Source organism: Sphaerodactylus townsendi, linkage group LG13, assembly GCF_021028975.2.
Source record: "Sphaerodactylus townsendi isolate TG3544 linkage group LG13, MPM_Stown_v2.3, whole genome shotgun sequence".
Taxonomy (NCBI): Eukaryota; Metazoa; Chordata; class Lepidosauria; order Squamata; family Sphaerodactylidae; genus Sphaerodactylus; species Sphaerodactylus townsendi.
The window spans coordinates 44,554,673-44,580,760 of record NC_059437.1 but is presented as its reverse complement, the minus strand read 5'-3'; the positions used below and the strand labels follow the sequence as shown (position 1 = coordinate 44,580,760).

The following is a 26,088-nucleotide window of genomic DNA, read 5'->3' as shown; positions in this document are numbered from 1 at the left end:
GGAAAGGCCCTCAGTCTCCTCACAGGAGAGAAAGGGTGGGATATAAATCCAAACTCCTCCTCCTCCTCCTCCTCTTCTTCTTCTTGTAAAAATCTGTTTTTCTTTAAACCAGCAAGATACAATACTTGTATTGTAGAAAGATTCAAAACATACTCGGAAAGTTGTCCTTCAATTAATTAATTTATTACTTATTTCAACAATCTGTACCCCTCCTTCATACTGTTTAGATTCTCAAGGCAACTGTTACATTTCAACAAAATTGCTTTCAGTCTCAGTCATGGTGAGTTTCCATATGTAGATTTTCCTCAAAACAAACTAAAATATTTTATTTTTATTTATTTATTTATTTATTCAACTTATATACCACCCAACCCCCGAAGGGCTCTGGGCGGTGAGCATGCCGGAGGACACCACTTGTCGGCATTACCCCGCACTGACAATACCAGCTCAGCAAATTCTTGTGGGGCCAAGAGCAAACCCTTCCCATAAACACTTCTCCCTGAATCTGTTGGGGAGCAGAACATATAACAATATTTGGGTTTGGGCATCGCCACCCAAACAGCGCTTCCCACAAGCTGCTGTCTTGTTAAATAGGCCTTGTTTTACCAATCACGTTCTAGCAAAATCATGAAAAAAAATGTTTTCATTCTGATAGCTAGGCTTGGTGTTAATTGGTTTTCCTACTAACACAATAAAATGCCTGTATCAGCCCACAGTGGTTAGCCTTGTTACATTACCCGAAGATTGACTGAATCTTCAGACTGTAAACTGCGGCACACACCTGAGAATCAGAATTAAAATGAGATGCGGCCTTTGAATAGTCACATTTCTGGGAACTGCCTGTCAGGATCTTTATCAAGAGGTGTGCATTACGAGAAAGAAGCCCTTGTATGCAGAAGTGAGCACTAGAACAGAAAAACATGCCAGGCTAAACAATTGTGCAGTCTGTTCAGTGAAGTCATGTTAATGTTTTCAGTGGAAGAAGGTGTCTGAAAAGTTGCAAGCAACAGTATACTGTCATTGCAGTTAAAGATAGCTCTCTTTTTTTATATGCCGCAGAAATTGTGAGTCATAATCTCAATTCAGAGACACAAGGTATACCTGTCAGGGGTGTATGTGTAATCTTCACACCTGCCGACCAGTGTTTTGTTGCGCAAGATTAAGAATTCTTCCCAAATCAGGAGTTGGTGTTGTTGTTGTAATGGAGATCTTAGTGCAGGCCTATAGAATTTCATACTTTTTCATTATAAATTCATTTGCAACTAGTCCTCATGATTATATATACTTTATGCTCCCAGTGCTGCATTTTTAAAGACAGTCCCTGTTTGTATTCTGACGTTTTGGAGATACCTTGTGAAACTGTTTAATGTTGGCTACTGAAGTGTTCTTCTACGTTAAGCTACCTCTGCGAGACCTCTAGAAATTAGATCTCAGGGTGAGGAATTGAGGCATCTTTTCTCCTGCCACTGCAGTCACAATGAACGGGAAGGCATTGAACAGCGCCCAGCCTGGATAACGCAGCTGCTGCGCTCTGTTTTCCCTTTTTAACTCACAGCTAGTCAGGTGCTAAAAGAACCCGTCTGATGTAACCTTTGTGTGTCAGACATCTCCAGATGTTCATGGACTACAACTCCCATCAGCCCCTGCCAGCATGGATGCAGACCCCTAGACTAGAATCTGGGAGGGCCAGATTCAACTCCCCACTCTGCTGAGGGACCTTGGGCCAGTCAACTCTCTCAGCCTCACTGGGTTGTTGGTGCTGATAAAATCATAGAATCATAGAGTTGGAAGAGACCTCCAGGGCCATCAGGTCCAACCCCCTGCCATGCAGGAACACACAATCAAAGCACTCCTGACCGATGGCCATCCAGCCTCTCTTTAAAAACCTCCAAAGGAGGAGACTCCACCATACTCCTCCGAGGTAGTGCATTCCACTGTCAAACAGCCCTTACCATCAGGAAGTTTTTCCTGATGTTTAGGTGGAATCTCTTTTCCTTCACCTTGAACCCATTACTCCTGGTCCTAGTCTCTGGAGCAGCAGAAAACAAGCTTGCTCCCTCACTAACATGGCATCCCTTCAAATATCTAAACATGACGATCATGTCCCCCCCTTAACCTTCACTTCTCCTGACTAAATATCCCCAGTTCCCTAATGGAGAAGAGGAGAGCTCGTTGAGTTCCCATTGAGTAGAAATTAAGTAACTAAACAAAAGGAGGGAATACAGACAAATATGTACCAACACAGTTGCATAAAGTGAAGCTAAGCTACATTTACCGATAATAGTTTACAAAGATCCCGGCGATCCAACCAACTGATGGGAGAGTTTCAGGCATCCTCAGTTCAACACCAGCAAGGATAGCGCAAGGAAAAAAGACCTTTGTTCTGAATGTGAGATGGAAAAGTGCAAAAACTTTCTAGTTTAACCTTGCATTTACTCGATGTGTCAGAGCAGCAGAGCCTTCTGTGACGTGTAGCAATAGGAGGGTATTGGGGGTGGGGTGAGGGGCTGAGATAACAATCCTTTACAGGAGAATTGCTGTGTTTTCAGCATTTGCATAATGGCTTGTATCTTGCGAAGCTCAACCTCTTTCTCTGATGAAAGGAGCCCTTTCGCTGGAGGAGGACATGCTTCCATCCGAGGAAAGCTTCACACTTAGCAGAGTGAAGAAGACACACAAGCCGATGTCTCATTTAGAGAATTGCAAATGTGAGAGGCGTCGAATTTTAGCCTTCCCAATCAGTGAGTATAAGAATTTCAGGAAGAAGACTTTGTCTTCTGCCTAAACGGAATAGTCTTCCCCAACTGAAGACTGATATTATAATTGGAGGGTCCTGTTCGGATTCCATCAGTGGCTAAGATGGTGACTGGATCAAGGGAGCAGGACCAGAGGTGGGATCCAGCAGGTTCTCACAGGTCCCCGAGAGTAGGTTACTAATTATTTGTGTGTGCTGAGTGGGGTGACTAATTGGTGATTTTGCCACATGATTTTTGCTTTAGTTACGCCCCTTCTCTCAGCAATAGCACGCAGAACTGGAAGCAGTCTAGCAGGAGGTGCACCGGCGTGCATGGCAGCCTGTGCCTGCGTGCATTCGTTTCCCGCCCAAGGACCGGCGCAGTGGCTGCGTCCTTGCCACAGCCCCGCCCAGCAATGCCCTGCTCCCAGAATGCCCGGCCATGCCCCGTCGTGCCTCACCCAGCCCCATTGGCGCTACGCCACAGTTTGAATCCCACCACCATGGGAACATGTTACTAAAAATGTTGGATCCCACCACTGAGCAGAACCTTTTCTGCAGTGGCCCCCCCAAGTTCTGCAACTCTCTTCCTAGATAAGTTTGATTGGTTCTGAGCTATTATACCCTGTAGTTACCAGGCTAAGTTTTTCCTCTTTTCCTGAGTCTTTGTTGGTGATTAATTTGTTTCCTGCCACTGTTGTGCTCTGTTAATTTGCATGTATTCTTAATCTGTTCTGTTAGATGTATTGTATCGGCATTATCTTCCATGGTTTCAGACTGTAGTTGTGAGCCAGTTGGGGTGGAAAGGTGGGGGATAATATTACCAAAGCCATCAGTGGTGGTTTCTGCTACAGCCCAAGTATAATGGGCTGAGGAAGCTATTTATCCCATTTGGAGGAAGGACTTCACACAGGGCTCTTCCCCAAAACAGGGTCAGCCCACTTTATTTCCCTCAACGTGGGCCTTACAAACATCACTAAACTAGCAATCTTTTTGGAGAAACGGAAGAAGCCGCAGCAACCCAGACTGTTTGCAGTTGCTTCCTGGAGGGGTGAAATCTCCAGTGCGAAAGCAAACAGGGGGAAACTAGGTTCGTTAATAATGAGTTGCACACGTTATTAGTATGCTGAGCAAAAACGGTCAGTATGTGACAAATCGCAACCCAAAGAGAGCTGGTGGATGTTTTGTGTCCTCTGCCCAGCTTTCAAGGTTCTGTTGCGGCCTCAGAACAGCTGCAACCAGAAGGCGCTGCAAGGGGCGTGAAAAGGCCTTTTTCTTGCTTGAAGCCTTGGAGAACCACTTCTAGTCCAGGTAGACCCATGTGATGGTCTGACCCAATATTAGACAGTTGCATGTGTTTGTAAGCTGGCTTGAAAGCCATAGCTAATCTTTAATCAATAGGCAAGCCTGATAGTAACCCTTAAAAGAGGCTCTTCCAAGACCCCTACACAAATCTAAATCTTCAAGCTGGTTTTTTAGTAAACACCGATTTGTGAACTGGATGTCTGTTTTTTTCCCGCTCCTGCAACAACAAGTTTTCCTTCCTTCCTTCTGCTACATGTGTGTGTTTGTTCCTTCCCTAAAGCATTCCAGAAATAATTTTTGCATTGTCTTCTGAGCAGGAGACTGTTTGCTTTTGTGTCAGTGCCAGCACAGTGTGGCATAAGGTTTAATTGACATAATTTAGGCAGAGGGAAAACACACACACAAGTGAAAAGGGAACATACAAGGCACAGATGCCAGCAGAGCCCAGAACGCGCATTAAAAGTAGAAAATAAATTTAAGAATCTGACTCTTAAAGGGCTCTGATAGTGCCCATTTCCTTCTGGCAATATGGCATTCATAACTAGGTTATTCAAAGTTGAAGAAGTAGGAGAAGAGTTTGGATTTATACCCCGCCTTTCTCTCTGTAATGAGTCTTAAGCTTAAAAATTTCTTCCCTTCCTCTCCCACAACAGACACCTTGTGAAATAAGTGGGGCTGAGAGAGTTCTGAGAGAACTGTGACTGACCCAAGGACACCCAGCAGGGGTGTAGGGGTGAAGAAACATGTGTAGGGGTGAAGAAACAAATCCAATTCACCAGATAAGAGTCTGCCACTCAGGTGGAGGAGTGGGGAATCAAATCTTGTTCTCCAGGAGTAATGGGTTCAAGGTCAAGGAAAAGAGATTCCACCTAAACATCAGGAAGTACTTTCCAGTGGTAAGGGCTGTTCGACAGTGGAATGCACTACCTTGGAGTGTAGTGGAGTCTCCTTCCGTGGAGGTTTTTAAAGAGGCTGGATGGCCATCTGTCAGGAGTGCTTTGATTGTGTGTTCCTGCATTACAAGGGATTGGACTTGATGGCCCTTGGGATCTCTTCCAACTCTATGATCCTATATCAGAGTCTGCCACTCTTAAACACTACACCACGCTGGCGCTCTAGTGTATACAGCTAACTACATGTTATGCAGCAACATTTCCTTAGAAAATAAAGAAAAGCCAATTAGGGATTCGGTTGGAGAGGAGCCATTTGGGAGAGGAGATAACAGTATATTGAATATTACCTTGGAATATTGATGCAGTTGGTACAACTGGAAAGTCTGTTGCGTGTCAGTAGCCAGAGTTGGTGTTTTCCTATTTCTTCACTTAGATTTCTCCTTAGGATCTGATTGATTCCAACACTGATGAAAATCTTTGGATCGTGTCCCTCATTTTTTCCAGTATGCTTGCAAAAGGGAGGCAAACAATGGGAGTGAGCTGGCCGAAAAAGATAAACTGCCCCCTTTTCTCTGCTGCCTATATTTTTGTACTATTTCGCATCTCTAGTTTTAACAATGGCATACTTCTCATATCTTCAAGTATTAGCTTTAAGCGTTAGCTAGGTGCATTTCCAGATTACTTTGGGGGTGAGGGGAATGGGTAACTATTTGATAGAGATTCCTGATGTGTGTTTTTCTGAATGCTTTTAATGCTCATCAACCTCCCCCCACCCAGAGAAAGATAGATATTTCTTTGTTTGTTGCAATGCATTGGGCGTTTGTCTGTGCGCAGCTGCTGACACAGAGCAGTGTACCAATTAATGTGTTATACATGATAAAATCTCCATGGAATCCCCACTTTAAACCAGAACTAAGGCTAGTAAACCTAGCATCTCAGGCATCCTTTTTCCATAGACCTTCTGCAGCCAGTATCATCAATACTATTCAAGCCCTCATCCCTCAAAACTGAAATTGTAATAATCTACTTTCAATTGCCCTTGTTGCCTGCCCAAATCCTAATTCCCTGTCTGCTTTAAATGGCATCTGTTGCCAGTCTTATTTTAACTCTGATTTGAAAAATAAGTTTTAGTCAATTTTAATTTAAACATTTTAATTAGACTAATTATTATAACTGTTTTAATTGTCTTAATTGTTTTAACTGGTTCAATTGTTCTAATTGTTTTTATTGTTTTCATTGTTGACTATCAAATTTCATGTTACTTAATTGCTGTAAGCCACAGACAAATTGAATTAATTAAACAAACAAATAAATGTTCTCAAAAAGGGCATTCTCACACCAAGTTGGGCCAGGAATGGGTTAGATCTGGCATCCAGCTGAACTTCAAATGTGTCCAACTACCCAAATTAAAATCTCCTGCTCGCAACCAGACTCCTAGCTCTGATCCTGAAAAGAGCGTGTATCACCTTTCACGTGAAGTTCAGTTTAGTTTATCTTTCCTTTCAAACTGTCTTTGCTTTTTTCTTGTAGAGTGGTGGGTGGTTTTGAGACTCTGACGGCCATGGAGAACGTGGAAAGCGATCCCAAAACTGATCGTCCCAAGGTAGTGTTGCCTGCAAAAAAGGTTATTACTGGGCAGTATTAATGCTTTGTTAGATAGATTGTGTGGGAGTGGAGGTAGGATGGTATAGCCCAGGGGTCTGCAACCTGCAGCTCTCCAGATGTTCATGGGCTACAATCCCATAAGCCCCTGCCAGCATGGCCAATTGCTGGCAGGGACTGATGGAATTTGTAGTCCACGAACATCTGGAGAGCTGCAGGTTGCAGACCCCTGGTATAGCTTGACCTTGGAAGCTAAGCAGGGTCACTACTTGGAAGGGAGACCGCCGAGGAAGACTGTGCAGAGGACAGCCGAGGAAGACTGTGCAGAGGACAGCAGAGGACAGTGGTAATCCACTGCTGCTTCTTGCTTGCCTTGAAACTCCCTTGCTAGGGGTCACAATAAGTTGGCTGCAACATGAAGACACTTTACACAAACAGAGATAGACTGTGTATCATGATAGTTCATTATAAAAAAAACTTCAGGAAAATGATACTTATTCAGCAGAGCATATCACAATCGTTTGTTTTCTCTCTCCTCTTCTGTTCCCAGGAGGAAATACGAATCGAGTCAACAACTGTCTTTGTTGATCCATACGAAGAAGCAGATGCTCAGGTGAGGACGGGATTATTAGCATGGAAGGATTGCTTGCAAATGTGACTGAGCTATATGGAGTTACTTGAAATCTGGAGTCTGAGGCTGTTCCTCCTTTTTCCTTTTTGGATATCGGTAAACTTGCAAGCGTCTCTGCTGGGGGGGGGGGGGGGGGCCATTAAGATGGCTTGTTAAAAAAAGAATAGACAAGCCCCTAGAGAACAGGTTTCTCAAGGGCTGTTCGATATGGAACCTAAATGGACCATCCAGGTTTAGAGCTACTGTATCTCTCCATACCTGTTCCTGGGGACTCTTAGAGGAGGAAGGACTCCGTGTTGCCTGTAGTGCCCGAGAGGCATCCAGCTGGCCATTATGGAAAGCAGAATGCTAGAGTTGATGGTGCTAAAGTCCGGTCCAGCAGATCTCTTCTTATGTACTTCCTTTTCTTTGATTTTCTAAGAATAACACTCTTCATATTTCCTTCGTTCAGTGACTTGGGAGAGCATCGGTTTAGCACAGTGCTGGGAGCTGATGAAGAACGGGGCCACAGAATTTCAAAGCCTTCCAAATACTCTGATTCATGATAAGCAGAAGCAGCCTCGGCAATTCCAGGGCCCAGGCAGAAGTTTAGGATGAGGCCCCCGAATCTCTGCTGCTACCAGTATACTTGCAGGGGCCAAGCAATGGAGGTCCTTGGCCCATGCAAGGGGGGGGGGGAGCTTTTGCCAGAAATGGATGCCTGAGCCCCAAAGGGGGCGTGCATGAGCTGCTGCAGTGGTGGGGCCTGCTGTTCTCTCCCCCCTCCATTGGGGGGCAGATCTGTAGGCAACAGACCCGACACAGAGTGGGGCCCAGTATAGCTGCCCCAGTTGCCCACTGGCTAAGACCATGCCCGATAATAAGCTGCCTTTACAGCTGGAACCAGGGTTGGGAAAACGGGCAGAAAAGCAGACCTATGTCTCCTTGGCTCCTGGAATGTGATTGTCATATTGTGGATGAAAACCAAGAGGGCCTAAGGCCACCCAGCAACCATATGGTTGAGCTGTGAATTAAACCAAGGGCATCATGAATTGCATTTCAAGCTCATGACAGCTATGTTAGAACATGAGATACTAGCGATCATAATGGTCCTTTCAGTGGATGGTGACCTGGGAGTATAAGTATTGTTGAAGGCTTTCATGGCCAGATTCAACTGGTTCTGGTGGGTTTTCCAGGCTGTGTGGCCGTGGTCTGGTGGATTTCCGGAAAACCCAACAGAACCAACTGGGAGTATAAGATCCAACACACTTCTGTTGCCCTAATTAAGTACTGTATCTAAATCAACTAGATCTGTTTCAGCAGGCCACAGTGAAGAGCTGTGCAGGGTATTCAAGCCTGAGGGACTGGAGCACCTTCCCTATGAGGAGAGGCTGCAGCATTTGGGACTCTTTAGTTTGGAGAGGAGACGTCTGAGGGGGGATATGATTGAAGTCTATAAAATTATGCATGGAGTAGAAAATGTTGACAGGGAGAAATTTTTCTCTCTTTCTCACAACACTAGAACCAGGGGGCATTCATTGAAAATGCTGGGGGGAAGAATTAGGACTAATAAAAGGAAACACTTCTTCACGCAACGTGTGATTGGTGTTTGGAATATGCTGCCACAGGAGGTGGTGATGGCCACTAACCTGGATAGCTTTAAAAGGGGCTTGGACAGATTTATGGAGGAGAAGTCGATCTATGGCTACCAATCTTGATCCTCTTTGATCTGAGATTGCAAATGCCTTAACAGACCAGGTGCTCAGGAGCAGCAGCCGCAGAAGGCCATTGCTTTCACATCCTGCATGTGAGCTCCCAAAGGCACCTGGTGGGCCACTGCGAGTAGCAGAGAGCTGGACTAGATGGACTCTGGTCTGATCCAGCTGGCTTGTTCTTATGTTCTTATGACCCCCAGATGCCCTTCAGAGTTTCGTTCCCCCAGCTTCTGGCATGTTCTTAGGCATTCCAACGTACATTCTGTCTTTTCTGTGTAACCACAAGGGCTAGAGATTTCAGTTCTCAGAATGGTTCAATAATGGAAGCCTAGAATAGGTAAAATCCTGATGATGGATGGATGACTAATTAAACTGAGTCAGAACTCTCATCACTCTCGCATATATGGCCTTGGGAAGATGCAAATCAAACACTTGTACAAGACTCCGAATACAGACCAGTCCTAGTAGGTTGGAAAATATAGCTGGTAGGTAGGCATTTCCCGGCTGAGCTTATCTAACGTCAGTGGGAGGGAGAGGGCAAACTGCCTGATGAACGGGAAGTCTACCTGATGAATGGGGAGATGCTTTGCAAGAGGTTAAGCATTATGTATTGTCAGGGCCACAGAATTAAGGGTAGCTTCCAAGAAGCAAGGAATTTGCTCTGAAAAGTTCCAGAGCCACATGGTGCCAGTACATCTCTATGCCAGGCCTACATCCTGTCTGAAGCTCCGCCTCTTCCTGAAAGACAATAGGAATCTTCTGAAAGCAGGGGGGAGCATCCTAGCTTTGGAATTGTGCACACAGCTGTCATTCAGTAGTTTCTCATCAGATCCACTAGTGTTTTAGTCAGTGGCGTAGCACCCGCGGGGCGGAGGGGCACAGTGCCCCGGGCGGAGCCATGAATGGAGGCATGGCTGGGCCGTGGAGGGGGTGCCGGCGCCCCAGCAGGGGCACAGGGTGTGCACGTGCACCAGGCGCAGTTTCCCCTCACTCCGCCTCTGCTTTTAGTCAAGACAAGACAAGAGATCATGAAGTTCAGAGTATAAACTATTGCTTGGGATTGGGGAGGTTCTTTTAATCCTGCTTTTTGACTGAACATTCTCTGGGCCATTTGCCAGGTCAGATTTTGGACCTTTTAGAATATGATCCAGCGCTGTTTGTTTTCTCACAGGTTGCTGCGGAGAGAGAGAAGGCCCAGCAAGAAGAGGAGGCAGCAAAAGGGAAAACCAAAGTTGTCGTTCCGCAGAAAGAGCATCACACTCCAAAAACGTACCGCGAAGGAGTCGGGAAATACATTAATTTGGCTGCAGCGTATGTACCTGGTGCCTTTTGTATGATTGACCTTTCAGGTGTGGGGTTTTTTTACACGAACCAATGAAGTGAATGAAGTGACTTCTGTATTTAGACCCAGCTTCTGGTTTTCTGAATTTATAGTAGGGTAACCGACTCTCAGCTTTGAGAGAGAAGGTTAAATACACCTGTGCCAAGGCATTAGCCAGCCCTGCCCCCCAGGATGCCTCCACAGCTCCCAGAGGCAGCCCAGGAGCACCCACACCTCTGGCAGCCAGCGTTGAGTCCTCCACAGCTCCCAAATGCCGACTACCACAAGAAGAAGAGTTTGGATTTATATCCCACTTTTCTTTCCTGTAAGGAAGCTCAAGGTGGCTTACAAGCTCCTTTCCCTTCCTCCCCCCACAACAGACACCTTGTGAGGTAGGCGGGGCTGAGAGAGTTCCAAAGAACTGTGACTAGCCCAAGGTCACCCAGCAGGAATGTAGGAGTGCGGAAACACATTTGGTTCATCAGATAAGCCTCTGCCACTCAGGTGGAGGAGTGGGGAATCAAACCTGGTTCTCCAGATTAGAATCCGCCTGCTCTTAACACCACGCTGGCTCTCATACATATTTTTGCACATCAGATATTTACTGTTAATGGCTTGGTAGAATGTAGGACTTTAGAATTCATACTGCAACAGCAGGGTTTAGATCAAAGCAAGAAACAGGGTATTCTAACCCTCCTAATATGGTTCTCCAGATTAGAACCCACCTGCTCTTGACCACTACACCGCGCTGGCTGTCCCAACAAGGCATGATTTACTGATTGTTGTTTAGATCATCCAGCGATGGTTTTGTAGTTGGTTGCCTTCAACAATACAGATGGTTTTGTAGTTGGTTGCATCTAATTCAGCTTCTTCCAAAGCCAGAGTTCACAGGTCTTCAATAACAGAAATGACAATGGGAAACAACTGGTAGATTCTACAAGCCGTGAAGGGCCCAAATCCAGAGGTCACGAGACCGGCATTAAGGTGGCCAAATCCTTTGTTCCCATTCTTGGGCTGAATCAATTGGAAAGGCTCCCTGGGAAGATAACAGAGGAGAACTTCAGGACAGTTCAGGACAATTGTTGCTCATGAGAAGTCTGATGGAATGCAAGTGATATTCTCTGGAAAAAGGCATTTTGCGAGCTGTTCTCAGTCACCTGCAGAAGAGTTAGTTGGTATCTTCTGTTGGGGCACCAGCATGTAAAAGGCCTCTTCCTCGCCTAACCAGCATTGCTGGACAACACCATTCAGTAGACTCTAGAATGCACCAGTATTAGATGGTTCTCAGTACTGTCAATTACTCTAATAATCCCTAGCATCGGTACCTGTTGGTTACTCTAATGCAGGGGTCTGCAACCTGCGGTTCTCCAGATGTTCATGGACTACAAATCCCACCAGCCCCTTCCAGCATGGCCAATTGGCCATGCTGGCAGGGGCTGATGGGAATTGTAGTCCATGAACATCTGGAGAGCCGCAGGTTGCAGACCCCTGCTCTAATGATTGATTAACATCAGTCCCTGTTGCTTTAGTTTCCTTCCATTTCTCCAAAAACTGCAGAGCTAAATGAGCAAAGTGTGGTGTGGTGGTTAAAAGCAGCAGACTAATCTGGAGAACCAGGTTTGATTCCCCACTCTTCCACAAGAAGTCTGCTGGGTGACCTTGGGCTAGTCACAGTTCTTTCAGAACTCTCTCAGGCCACACTGAGGCAAGCAGTGCCAAACCACCTCTGAATGTCCAGTGCCTTGAAAACTCCACAGGGTCAGCATAAGTCAGCTGTGACTTGACAGCACACACCCACACCTGAACGAGGTTACAGGTGAGAGAGGGCCGAGAAGCAATTGTGCCTCTTACGCAAGAGGCCTTCCGGTCCACTGTGTCAATGGGAAACTCTCCTGGAATGGTCAGGAAATCATCTGGATCCATCATTCTCTGGGGCGCCCACCCCACGTCTGCTGGAACATTTATGGGCCTCCTTTTCTCTCAGGCAACTGGAACCTAGTCTTCAGGACTCCTTTAATCTTGACATCATCAGGAAATTATTTGTCTGTGACAAAGGAGTTGTAGTGATGCCTTCCACCCCCAGAGCAGATGACTCGGCTGTTTTACTACTTTGGATCAAGATAGCTTGGGAGAATTCTGTTTCTCTCTCTCTCTCTCTCTCTCTCTCTCTCTCTCTCTCTCTCTCTCTCTCTCTCTCTCTCTCTCTCTCACACACACACACACACACACACACACACACACACACACACACACACACACACACACACACAAACTGAAATTAGATAACATCTAATTTTAAAACGGTGCTCGAATTCCAAGTTTAAACATTGCCCGTTATGCTTCCAGATTTGCTTGTGTCAGAGATTTTGCAGAAGCCGAGAGACAAGAAGGGGGGGGAACTCCAGAGAAGAGCAGTATGCGTTTGGGAAACCCCGGACAAATGCAATTAGTGAAGAAGTTTTTTTTACAGGCTGCTGCTGCTCTCTGCTCTGGCGCTTCTGGTCCGGAAAGTGAGAGATGCACCCCATTGTAGGGATCAGGTCTCATTGCCTTGCAGCCTATTCCCTGCTGGATCACTTCTGTTATAGGACCTGGCTGTAAAACTGGCAGTAGTAGAAATCCTCAACTCCAGCCTAGCTGGTCATTCCCTCAAAAGCTGCTCCGCAGGCCAGGAATAACAGTGGTGTGGAGAGTAAAAAAAGGAATCTTGTAAAATTAGCATCTGCCTCTTGTGGGAAAGCTTAGAGTGGGGTTGGGAAGGCTTTGCTTTGCAGCAAAACCCCTTCTATTCAGCTGTGAAATGCGAGGGAGATTTGGCTAGAGCAGAGAAGCAGAAGGCTCGTATCACATGGCGGAACTCCAGGCCAGCTGCTTCTCTGTGGGGTGGTCTCTAGGTGGCCTTTCCTTTCCTCAAGCACACAAACCCTGAAGCTCTGTTTGTAGCTTTGTGCTGCAGTGCTTGTCAAGTTGTAGCTGGCTAGTGTGGTGTAGTGGTTAAGAACAGGAGCACTCTAATCTGGAGAACCGGATTTCATTCCCTGCTCTTCCACTTGAGCTGTGGAGGCTTATCTGGCGAACCAGATTAGCTTGTGCACTCCCAGCACATGCCAGCTGGGTGACCTTGGGTTAGTCACAGTTCTTCGGAACTCTCTCAGCCCCATCCACCTCACAGGGTTTTTGTTGTAGAAGGGAGAGAAGGGAAAGGAGATTGTTAGCCCCTTTGAGTCTCCTTACAGGAGAGAAAGGGGGATGTAAATCCGAACGCTTCTTCTTATGGCAACCCAGTAGGGTTTTCAAGGCAGGAGACAACAGAGCTGCCTGCCTCTGTGCTGGGACCCTGGCCTGGCTTGGTGGTCTCCCATCCAAATACTAACAGGGACCAACCCTGTTTAGCTTCTGAGATCTGACAAGATCAGGCTAACCTGGGCCAGGCATGTCAGGGCTTGAGCTTTGCAGTCATAGCCAAAACCTACAGCTGGAACGCCTCCTCCTGTTCTTGCGTTCCAGACCAGCTTTTTAACTTCTTCCTAGACCACCCTTAACTCAGCCCTGTGTCATTCCCTTTGCAGGAAGCGAGCTGCAGACGATGACGGCCCATCCACCAGCACAGCGGCCAAAAAAGAGAAGAAAAGCTCAGACTTTGGGGACTTCAGCTCCTGGTAGAAGACCTGGGTGACCACATCTGGAGCCACCCAGCCCCAATCGACACATTGCTCTAGACTGTTCTGCATTGAAATGGGCAGGGTACCCATCTGCCTCCTCCGGGGAGGATTCCCTAAAGTTTCCAAACGCGCTGTTTCCCCCGCAGCGCTGTCCTTTGGGTCCCTCTCCAAAATGCCTCCTTTTGTTTTCTCGTGAGCCGCTTCTGTACTCAGTGGCTCCAAGATGGCTCTTTTGTGTTGCCGCTCTGCAGATTTGTCCGTAGAACACTGGGAAGGTGAAGCAGATTAGCAAGCAAGGGCTTGTTCCAGGCTAAAATGGGTAATTACCCAGTGGAGGAGAAGGGGGGGAAAATGGCATCATTAGAGCGGCATCTCTTTGCTGGAAGGGGGTTCCTACAGTCCCCTCCAGCTTGTCCCTTCTAATTTGGAAACATGGCTCCCGGACTGCGCATCCTTCCCCCTCCCTCTCTGTCTCTCACACCCTCCAGGCTCACTGGTTTTATGAGCTGTTGTGCTGCTCCGAGAGGCATCCATCTCTGTGAGCGATGATGAAGTCGTCGGGTGCCTCCATCCAGAGCTGACGCCTGATTGACGACCTCTCCGCCCAGAAAAGCCATCCAGCCCAGTTCCTTTGCTTTGTCTGGTTTGCTAGCCTGATGTGTCTGAGCCAGCTCGGCAACAGTGGCTATATCGCTGCGCTTCTCCTCTGCGCCGGGTGTAGATCTCTGTGGGGCTGCTGTGAATTACAAACATTGCCCACTGCCACTCGGCCAGGGGTCAGTGAAAAACAGCCAGGGGCGAGCAATTCTGCAGCCTCTTCTCTCAGACCCCAAAATGCTGTCTTGGCCCTGGTAGTGTTTGGTCTCTGATTGGCCTTTGCTTTTGATTGATATGCAGCAGTCTGTTGTCACGCCTTCCAAGAGAAATGGTCCCAAACTTCAGTGAGCCCTGAGCCGACCCACACAGTTGGGGCTAAAGAGCAAATTATAGGCTAAATCCAAACATGTGACCTGATTCCCCTGGGGCGTTAAGGAAATCTGGATGGGGAGGTGGCAATTTTGAATGGAAGCCAGCAGCGGGAAGAGGCTGCTCCTTCCTTTCCTCTACCGATCTTTTTTCTTTTCCACCCCTCTTCCCCGTTGCTTTTCATCCTGGGAGCTTCCAGGTATGTCTTTGCAAGGAGAAACGTGCGCCTGTGCTTTGATTTGAGAAGAGAGTGGGAGTGGGGAAACGACTGGTGGAGAAAGTTGTCAGCAACCTTTCAGCCGGCCGGGTCTCGGCTCAGAATTGGCCCCTCCTGCAGCTGTTTTTCTTTACAAAAAGACAGTGCCGCCTTGCAATTGTTACAGCAGCGCCCCCCAAACGTGCCAGTGTGCCCTTTACTGCTAAATCTGGGAAGAGCTATAGCTGTCAAGAAGCGGTCCAGCCGTGTTTGTTAAAGGGCAGGCACTGGCAGAGTGAATGCCTCGTGTCACTTTATAGTGGGACCGGTTGGCTGGTGTGTCTTTCACTTGCAAAATGCAGAGAGACGGTAGGAAAAGCAGCATTAAAAATCAGACAAGTGCACGCATCTTCTCCCCAGGATGCCCATGCTACAAGGTACCGATACAAAGGATTGCCTGTTAGCAGTAAGATGTATCCTGTCCTGTATCAAGGGAAAGGACAGTGGTGATTGACAGGCTGAGAAATCACGTCTTTCAGTTTTTTGTCTTCTTATTCAATATCCAGAAGCAGGGTTTTAAAAATCGAGCTCCAGGCTAAAGTTACACGAGTCTATACCAATATATATATGTTCAGGCCTTCCTGGAATACTTAAACTGTCAATCCCCAGATTCTCCAAGCTACACATCGACAATTAGAAAATCTTAACAGATGCATCGGAAGCAGAAACATTGAATTGTTTACTTTTAGCTTTCTGGGGTTTGTCGAAATCCTTTCCTCAAGAATTGTGCATATGTTGCTTTGGAAAATGGTCAGGGTTTTATGTGTGTGTTTTGCAATGAGACTGGTTAATGAAATAAAGAGTCTCCTTTGATATAAAATTGTGGCTCGGCAGATTCTGTGTAGTGTTCTCTATTAATGGTTGAAATTTTCATTTGACCTCTGCTTCCTGCTTTACAGGGAAGTGTTTTTCAGGGCCTGCCAGTTCAGTGTTTGTTTTCTCCCCCCTAGAAATTATTCATCCATATTTTTCTGAGATCCATAAAGGAACCTTTGCTCTTTGAGGAAATGATGCTGCTTTTCATAAACTAGAGGAAACTTAAAACTCATTCAAGGTGAAAAATGAGGAGTGTCGGTTTATTCGCAATAGTTTTTTTTTTTTTTAAAGACCCATTACAGTTTATGCTTGGAGGTAAGTAATTTCATGTCTAGCCTCTGCATCTCTTCTGGTCGTGTAGAAGGTGGTTTCCAAAATGGAAAAAATATGGAAATACTTTGTGCCCTTCCCATAGGGCAGTGTCTTAGACACAAAAGAGTGTTAACATGTTCCTCTCCATTGCTGGAGCCCTTTTAGAGGGCCAGAAAGATCATTCTTGGGATCACTGGATCCAGAGGAACACTTGGGAAAAGATTTGCAAGTTCCATGTGGGGCAATTCCTGGAGAGTTGGGAAGCAGCACCTGAGGAGGGCAGGGGTGCGGAGGGGGAGAGCTTCTATGAGGTATAATGCCCTAGGGCAGTGGTGGCGAACCTTTGGCATTCCAGATGTTATGGACTACAATTCCCATCAGCTCTTGCCAGCATGGCCATGCTGGAGGGGTGATGGCAATTGGCCATGCTGGAGGGGGTGATGGCAATTGTAGTCCATAACATCTGGAGTGCCAAAGGTTCGCCACCACGGCCCTAGGGCAGTGGTGGTGAACCAGTTGGCCATGCCAGCAGGGGCTGATGGTAATTGTAGTCCATGAACATCTGGAGTGCCACAGGTTCACCACCACGGACCTAGGGTCCACCTTCCACAGCAGCCATTTTCTCCAGGTGAACTGATCTCTGTTGCTTGGAGATCAGTTGTAATCCCAGGAGATCTCCAGCTACTGCCTGGAGGTTCACCGGAACAAAAAAATGGGAAGGTGCACCCAAAGGGAAAGCAATACCACTCTGTTGCGCACTCCAGTAGGCGAGGCCCGTGGGGAAAGCACGGGGCATAACGCGCAAATTGGTGTTCCCCCCCCCGCAAGGGCGTGGCGAGGGGGGACTGGGTATTCCAGGCCAGGGGCGGACGTTTAGCGTGGCAGGGGCGGAGGACGCATCAGTGCACCCGGCGCTTTTCCCCCTCGCTCTCCTGTCTGTACCAAATTGCTTTTAGGTTCACAAGAACCAAGTTAGCTTAAAGATTTCTCAGTTCTAATAGAACCAAATTCTCTTTCTCACAAAAAAAAATCACTGAAGTCAGCAGTGCAATAAAGACGACTGGAACAACATTCTAATATTCTATTTAAACCTTTTTGTGCCTATTTCTTATATATTTCAAAATACTTCAAAAATCTAAATTTCTCATCTGCATACATATGCTGCTTCCATTCAGCCGTGGGTATTTCCAGATTCATTGCAACATACAAAATAATAAACTTTGGGGGCAATAAAACCTCTGAATAGGTTTGTATTTCCTGTAAACTTCCTCAAGCCCCAAACAGTTCTCTCAGAACTCTCTCAGCCCCACCTACCTCACAAGGTTATGGAGAGAGGAAGGGAAAGGATTTGTAGGCCACTTTGAATCTCCTTACAGGAGAGATAAGGAGGTATAAATCCAAACTACTTCGTCTAAATCCTGCCTCCCACCCTTGCCGGTCTGGACAAGCATTTTGGTAGTGGAGGAAAAAGTGTGCTGATAAAAAGCCGAGAGGGCATTACACAATTCCATCCTGTTTTGCTTTGTTTTCATGACTCATACAGTGGCTGGAGAGGGGTCACTATACCAAGAGGAACTGGCTGTTTTTTTCCCCTATCAGTTGTATTCCGTGATTTTAAAAAAAGAAATAACAATTCTAGGGCAGACGTAGAGGGCACTTGCAGACAGACATAGAGAAGCTTGGCTAGAGAGGCGTGACAGTTTGAACCACCGTCAGCTAACGTAGAGGTCAAGCGTGGCCGGAAAGCTGCACAGGGAGCAGAGCCAGAAGCGGAACCTGCTTGGCTTGGAGTGTTCCTGCCTTCAAACCTTGAGCCAGGTATGATACGGTTGCACTGAATAAATCCCACACGTTACTCCCACTCAGAAGGTTTTAACAACGGAACAGTCAAACCCGAGTCCCTTCAGAAGTCAGCAAAAGAGTCTGTATAGCATGGCACTATGAAGAAAAGGGATTTGATTGTTCTTCCCAAAGTTTCTCTGTCTTCCATTTCATTTCTTTGCATGATTCTGTAACTCCAATCCTATGTAGGAAAATCACCCCCTTGGGAATTATTTCTGGCACTCTTCTGTTTACTTGTTGGAGCTGGGCTCTATCTCCCTTTTGTCACAAATACTTATTTGGTTGACATGTTCACATAGTTATACCCTTGACTGCCCACTGAGCTTTAGGGATACAGCAGGTCTCTTTTTAGGTCTTAGGCCCACTGACGATGATAGACTTAGCAGGATGTAGCCCTTCTTGCTGCCTTCTTGCCTGACTTTTAAGATCTGTGACCAACGGTTCCAGTCACTTAATAATTACTTCCATTTTGATCATTTTCCTTCGGTATATAGGTAGGAGAAATATGCCATGCATGCATAGTGGTTAACAGCGGTGGACTCTAATCTGGAGAACTGGGTTTGATTCCCCACTCTTCCACATGAGTGGCAGACTCTTATCTGGTGAACCAAATTTGTTTCTGCATTCCTGCAGGGCGGCCTTGGCTCAGTCACAGCTCTCAGGACTCTCTCAGCCCCACTTACCTCACAAGGTGTCTGTTGTGGAAAAGCAGGAAGGGACAAGGTGTTTGCAAGCCGCTTTGCGGCTCCTTAAAGCTAAAATGGAGTATGAAAACTCATCTTATTTTGCAGTGATTCTCCCTTACTTGAATTAAAGGTTCTATCATTCTGGCAGAGGTTGGGACCCTTCCTCCTCACCTGTGCAGCTCGTGGGCTTTGATTGTCCTTTCAGAAATCCCCAGTTAACTTTGGCGCTTACTGGAAGGTCCTTTGGGTTCTCTCTTACAACCTCCCTTACAACCCAACCTTGTTTGTTTGTGTTTTGCTGTCATATGGTGACCCCATGACCTTTCAAGGCAAGAGACCTTCAGAGGGGGTTTGCCCTTTCCTGCCTCTGCCTCACATCCCTGGCATTCCTTGGAAGTCTCCCAGCCAAATACTTTCCAGGGTTGAGACGGAGTGAGTGAGTGAGTGGTTGGTCCAAGGTGACCCAGCAAGTCTCCAGGCCAGATTGGGGATTTGAAGCTGGGTTTTCCAGATCCTACTCTGACATCTTTCTTAATCAGCACACCGGCTTTACTGAGGATAAAAGAGCTGGGACCATTTAGTCTGCAGGAGACCTTTATAATTAGATGTTATGGACTACACTTCATCAGTTCTCTGCCAGCATGGCCAATTGCCATGCTGGAAGGGGCTGATGGGAATTGTAGTCCATAACACATCTGGAGTGCCAAAGGTTTGCCACCACTGATTCTAAGCTGTGAGATAATACTCTGGAGAAAAGCAGCGTAAAAAACAAAAACTGTAGAAAGAAGTTGGAGGCCGGGGCATTGGTCCAAAGCAAAAGCCTTCTGTTCCTGCCTTTCATTGGGACAATCCAAATTGATATACCAGCTTTGGAGTTCTCCAGAACTCTTCTGCAGGTTGGATATTAAAAAAGGAAGGAGGAGATAAACTGTTCCAGCCACATTAGCAAGGCTCTTGGGTGGCATCCCACAGGGTGTCGATAGAATGCTTGAGACTGACTTCAGAAGGCAGAGGGTGCAGCCAGGGGTGGGACTGCGGCCATTTAGTCATCTCCACACCCCTCCTCCTTCCCCCTGGGTCCATACACTGACTTGCAAAAAAAGTTGTTTGGTCATGGTGGGGGAGGGCGGTCACCCATACAGGCAGGGGGGCGGGCCTCAGATTTTGCACCATGCTACATTTTCCCTAGATACGCCTCTGGGTGCAGCTACCCACTGATGTGCGCTAAGCATCTTATGGACACTGTACAGACTATAAGCAAAGGGGCCTTATTGCCATGGCTGGAAAGATGGGTTCCCTTCCTCCATTTCTTTTCTTTTTGGCATCCAACTATCTGCCTTATGCTGAAGCAGACCTCACATTAGGTCCATTAGGTCCAGAGGTGTCTAATCAGAGCGGCAGTGGCTCTCCAGGGTCTCAGCGAGGGGCTCCCATTACCTGACCCTCGTCACTGGAGATGCCCGGGATTGAACCCGGGACCATCTGCACGCAAAGCAGAGACTCTGCCACTGAGCTATATAGCACTCCCGAGTCTGCCCACTGCTGTGTGTCATTTTGGATTGTCTTAATATGACGCGGGGACTTTTGTTTTTGGGATTTTAAAAAAAGGTAATGATGCATAAATAGGTGAAAGTGTGTTGGGGGCAGAGAAGCTGACTACTCAAAGACTCTCCCCACAAAACCCCCCCCAGTCTTTTCTTTTTTCTAAACAGAGGGGGGAAACCTGCTTAAAGCTATTACAGAGCAGCTGGAGTGAGGATGGGATGACAGCTTTATCTGGCAGCTTCTCCCAAACAGCTGCTTCCAGCTCTAACAAGCAGCAGAATAAGATCCTTTTGTTACCTGCGAGCAGCTTTTGTGCAGCTGGGCCCCCACTGGCTGCACAGCTGCGCAGTCGTCTGCTCCTGGAGCCGGCCACAGGCAGGCCTGTGTGAGCCTCGCAGCTCAGACCTCCCCCGTGGGTCTCCCACCTCTGCACAAGGGGCACGCTCCTCCGCTAATTCACGTGCAGTAAAGCAATCTCTTTGTTCGGGCCCCCCAGCTGCTTACGCACAGCCTCTGGTTTGCCGGGTCATAACGAGCCGCTGTCACAGTCGGCTTCAATTCTCGCCTACGGCTCAGCGCCACATGTGGCTTGAATCAATCCAATCGCTCGGCGTCCACTGAGCTGATGCGGTGATGACTTCACCCTCTGGAAATAGCCCCTTAAGGAAGCATCTGTTTTTTTGAGGGGAGCAGAGGGCAGCCCAAGATGGATGGTGCCAGCAGCAGTGCTGGAAAAAAGGGACAGCCAGAATGTCAAAGTGGGCAGGCTTCCGATCGCAGAAAGGAACGCGGGCGTCTTACAGGCACCCTGAGCTAGCACGGTTAGCATTCAAAATGCTAAATTGGACTAGGTGGGGCATGTCCTTCCACACTCTAACCCACGCACTCAGATGGACAGCGAGCAGGGAAAGGGAGGTAGCATCATGCATAAAAATGCCCTCAGCATTCGAATACAAGCCAGATGGGTGTGGGTTTTGTGCTTTCACAACTTAGTAGAAGTTAGAATTGGTCATGGAGGTTAAAGCTGGCTTCGCAGCCTGCGGAAACAGTTTGCAGACGGTGCCCGGCCCTGTTTGTGTCCCAAGGAAGTGGAGGAGTTTAATACTAAGCCCTTAGTACTATGGACCAACACCAACCCCCACTTCAAATGTGTTGAGTAGAAGAATGAGGATTGGGGAGACCCTTACTCTAGATTGGAGACCTCTTACCGCTCCAAGTGAAGCCATGGTGTGGCTCTGCCCAAGGCATCTTCAGCTGTTCATGTGTGGTGGACGGCTACGTGTCTCTCAATCGAGCCTTCTTTTGTGAGCCTGTTTTCCTACACGCACCCTTGAACAAAAAACAGACCCCTTAATGCACATCTTACATTTAATTCAGTGTTAGTTAATTTCCTTGGAAGGAATGCCTAATGTACAAGTACAATAGACCTTTATTGGCATAAAATACAAAAGCATGAGTATAGACCATCACTAAATTTAAAAGAGTTGTACATGGCGTCTATGAGTAGTCTTACATTCTAAAATCACACTTCATTTATAAAAAGAACGTAGATTAAAAAATTTTGTCCATTCCATTGTACACGGGATTGTGAACAGGTATAGTAAAACTACACTTAAAAGACAGGATTAAGATATTCGTTATTCATAGCCTATTTACTAAAAGAATGCCTAATGTGTCTTCCTTTGTTCTTAGCAGATGCTCTAAGCAGGCCGCATCTCAGACAAAAAAAAAATCACACAAACCCTTCCTTTTTTGTTATTTAGCTTTTTCCAGAGGATGTAAAGGACCCTCCACAGACAGCATCCAACAGCTGAGTCAGAAAGGGACACCCAGTTTGGAAGTTCCACATTTTCCTCTTGCTGACTGGTTTTCATTACCTGAGCAGCTCAATTTGAAGTTTACACAACGACCCTGCTGTGTCCTGGTTGGTAGGTTTCAGGCTAAAATCCTTCTTAGGAGTGCTTTGGCTCCAAGTCTTGCATGCCCAACACCCCCCCTCCCACCAAGTTTGTCATGAGAAATAAAATAAAATAAAAGGACTTTGTGCTGCTCATGAACCATCAAAATAGAGTCATCCAACTTTATGGTTTCCTGTTAAGAAACAGTCTCCATCTATCCTTTGGGAAACCTGTTTGCAGTACAGACTGACCTTGTCCCAAGGTCTTGGAACCTGGCTTAACATAAATCCTCATTTATGGGAAACAGATGGGCCGGTTTCCCCCTCAGTGCAGGCAACCCACACTTTGGCTGCAGTGGGCTGCCCATTTTTCTCTATTCTACAGTCAAGGGCCTCCTATCCCCCCCCCCCCCCCCGCCCCAAGGAAGCATTTTGTACAGCTACATGTTGCTTTGGGGTGTGTGTGTGTAAACTTTCACATGCAGCTTTTCTGTGACTTGGGTACAATTTCCCCTAAAGCTTCCTCACCACATTGTCCACTTATTGTCTGCTGGTTGTTTCTGCGTCATTTCTCCATGTTTTCTCCAACCACCTTTGATCTGATTTTGAGAAAGCACAGAGGAATAATGACGAAGCCACAGAAAGACAAATAGACAAGATGGGTTCTTAGGACGCGCAGATCAATAAAAGTCAATCCTTTCAAAGATGACTGACTGTAGGCTCACAGGAAGCCAGAACATTTGTCTGTGGGTGAAGCCCAGAGCTCTGCTTTACCAGTTGGCTTTGGAATTCACCTATCACAGGGCATGTCCTTTCTAAGGGGAAAGGACAGTAGCTTGGATCCCTGAGGTAAATATTAAAGGGAGTTCAGTAATGGGAACGGGAATGGGAGTTCCTCTCCTCCATCCTCCACTTCTGCTCAAAATTGACCCTAAAAAGGGAGAGGGGGACAGGAAACTCCCAGAAAAAGCCTGATAGCAGAGTCAGAAGTCCTCTGTGGGCAGAAGAAATGGGCAAAACAGGCTGTCTCGCCCAGGCCTCTCAAGGGTTGGTTTTTCAGCCAGACCTTTCTTTTCCTTTCTAAATTACGTCTGGTCCTCTTTTGGATATGGCATAGGTATCTGTTTCTTTTGTGCTCCCATGTTGTTGTTGTTGTTTTTTACACTATCTGTTTGTATTTGTTTTAAAAACTTATATATTTATGATGTTTTAAATGTTTATATTTATGGCGTAGGAGGTTAAGAGCTCATGTATCTAATCTGGAGGAACCAGGTTTGATTCCCAGCTCTGTCGCCTGAGCTGTGGAGGCTTATCTGGGGAATTCAGAGTAGCCTGTACACTCCCACATGCGCCAGCTGGGTGACCTTGGGCTAGTCACAGCTTCGAGTTTCTCTCAGCTCCCACCCACTGCTTTGGTGGGTGCTTGTTGTGAGGGGGAAGGGCAAGGAGATTGTAAGCCCCTTTGAGTCTCCTGCAGGAGAGAAAGGGGGGATATAAATCCAAACTCTTCTTATTATTGTATTTATTATGAATGTTTTACTGTGAGCCACCCTGTCATTGGAGATGTGGCACGACATAAATGTAAGAAATAAACAGGCCCCTCCATAAATCACAGTAAATTTCCAGAGTCCAACCTATTGTGAAGTTCTGGTATCTACCGTTAACTGTGGGGTTTGCCCAGTTATTGCTGCAGATGCCCTTTGTCCTAAACAGGAGCCAGGCCTTGAATCATTTCCCTGCAGTAGACAAACAACATTCCTTTGTAGAAGTTATCACAGTGCTAATGTCCTCTGTTAAGATCTCACTGGGAGTCAAAGGGTCATCTTTGTGTTCACAGGGCAGTCCCCACAAGGGCACTGGACTGACACATCACCAGCTGGGGGGATTCTTGAGCCTGCCAGAGCATGAAGCATTCCCCTTTCCTCCCACAGTTCTTATTCACTGTTGGGGCAGGGGAGGAAGGCAGCATCCGAGGATGCAGTTCATTATTAAGGAGTTAAGAGAAACCTCTTTCTCTCATCGAATGACTACAAAGGCACTGTTTAAAAAATGGGTTGATTCTAGCTTAAAGGGTGGCACAAAGGCAATGACCGTTCTCTGTTTTCACCATTTGATTCCTTGTGGAGAGGGCCATAATTTAGCTATTTGAATATTTCCACCCCCACCTTGTCTCTTGGTTTAAGATGGCTTACAAGCGGCATTATTTCCCTCCTCCCCAAAAGGATCCCATAGACATCCAGTGGTGGGATTCAGCAGGTTTGCACCACTTTCGCAGAACTGGCTGTGAAAATGGTGCTTGTAAACAACCAGTTAGCATTGTTGTGGTTTCCGGAAGGTTGTCGAAGCGAAGAAAGTATTTCGATGTTGGCCAGATAGGCTGGCATCTTCAGAGGATCCTCTGAAGATGCCAGCCACAGATGCAGGCGAAACGTCAGGAGAGAATGCTGCTAGAACACGGCCATACAGCCCGGAAACCACACAGCACCCAAGTGATTCCGGCCGTGAAAGCCTTCGACAATACAGTTGTTAAATTATTTGAATCCCACCACCGGAACCGGTTGTTAAATTATTTGAATCCCACCACTGTAGACATTCCTTTCCCGGCAAACAGACAGTGCCTCTGGAAGAAGATCTTTGGAGAGGGCAGCCCACACTTCTTCAGAGCAGCACAATAGAACAGGCTAAGATGAAGTCTACATATTAATTGTAAAGATCAAGCATAGGTGGAGTAGAACATAGAACTAAAAATACTCAGAGCCTCATGGGGTAGACGGGAATCAGTACCACAGAACATAAGAGCATTAATTCCCATATAAGCTGGACTCTGTCCCCTTACAGCCATTCTTACTAGCAGGAAGAAGTTTCACCATTCATTTTCAGAAGGTGGAACTGATGAGGATCTTTGGTGGGTTTTGGAGACAGGGGAAGAGTAACTCTTTTGCTGTGGCAGAAAGGGCTGTGAAAAGGACAGCACATCTTATCCATCACCAGCGGCATTCTGCACTCTGCTGCCCTTCCTTGTTTTGAACACAGACAGAACAGAGCTTCTGCTCCAAATGGGGGAGGGAAAGGGAGAGCAGGAAGGAATTACGCCGGTGCTCGACCCTTGTGGGCCTTTCTTGTATGCCCAGGGCAATGCCTGTAGCCACTCCGGGGTCAGGAAGGACTCTTCCTCCAGGCTAGATTTGCCTTCCTCTGGTCATAGACCAGGGGTCACTGACGGAATGTGGGGGAGGTAATTATGAATTTCCTGCACAGAGCAGGGGGCTGGACTAGATGGCCATTGGGGGTACCTTCCAGCTCTGTTTCTATGTTATCTGAGACCTCTGCCTGAGACCCCAGAACTGCTGCCAGTCTGAGGAGGCAATGCTGACTTTGATGGACCAATTCCCTGATTCAGTGCAAGACAGTTTCATGTGTGATATATAGATCGGAGCTGAACATCTACATTTGACAGCGTGTCATATGAAATGAGATGCATACGGAGTTGTCAGAAGCCTCAGTGTGGTACTCAAATAAGCAGACAGCACGGACTCTGTAGAGCGTTTAAAACTGGAAGTGACAAGAGAAGCTTTGCCCAAGGATGCCGTGCGAGACTCTAATCTAGTTCCTCCAACTGGAGATCAAAAGCATCGAGTGAAGAGTTACCGTCCCTCTTAACCTTCCAACTGGCTCTTGCGCACAGACTCTGCCGGACCAGCTGCTTTCCATTCAGAGTCTCTTGGTGAGGGGTACTTTTGCTGCACCCACCCCCAGCCCAATTTGATTTATTTTTTATTTAAAACATTTATGCCCCACTTTTCCCCATTGGGCAAGGCAACTTACAATAATATTCATTACCCAAAAATATCGAAGAGTCCCATGCAAGACCGAACTGGAAATATTCTTATGAGCCTGTATTTGATTCCTTTGAGCTAAAACAGAAG

At 46.8% G+C, this 26,088-nt stretch overlaps 1 protein-coding gene across 1 annotated transcript in view; it reads left to right on the top strand.

Moving 5' to 3' along the window:
• The window catches only part of PPIL2 (peptidylprolyl isomerase like 2), a 102,993-nt gene extending 87,109 nt beyond the window's left edge, over window positions 1–15,884 (top strand). Inside the window, exons 17-20 of the mRNA XM_048514446.1 lie at window positions 6,463–6,535; window positions 7,085–7,147; window positions 10,031–10,170; window positions 13,750–15,884. Of these exons, the coding sequence (XP_048370403.1) occupies window positions 6,463–6,535; window positions 7,085–7,147; window positions 10,031–10,170; window positions 13,750–13,843 (370 nt within the window). The 3' untranslated portion in view covers window positions 13,844–15,884. The remainder of the gene's footprint in view (window positions 1–6,462; window positions 6,536–7,084; window positions 7,148–10,030; window positions 10,171–13,749) is intronic.
• Window positions 15,885–26,088: the final 10,204 nt, after the last annotated feature.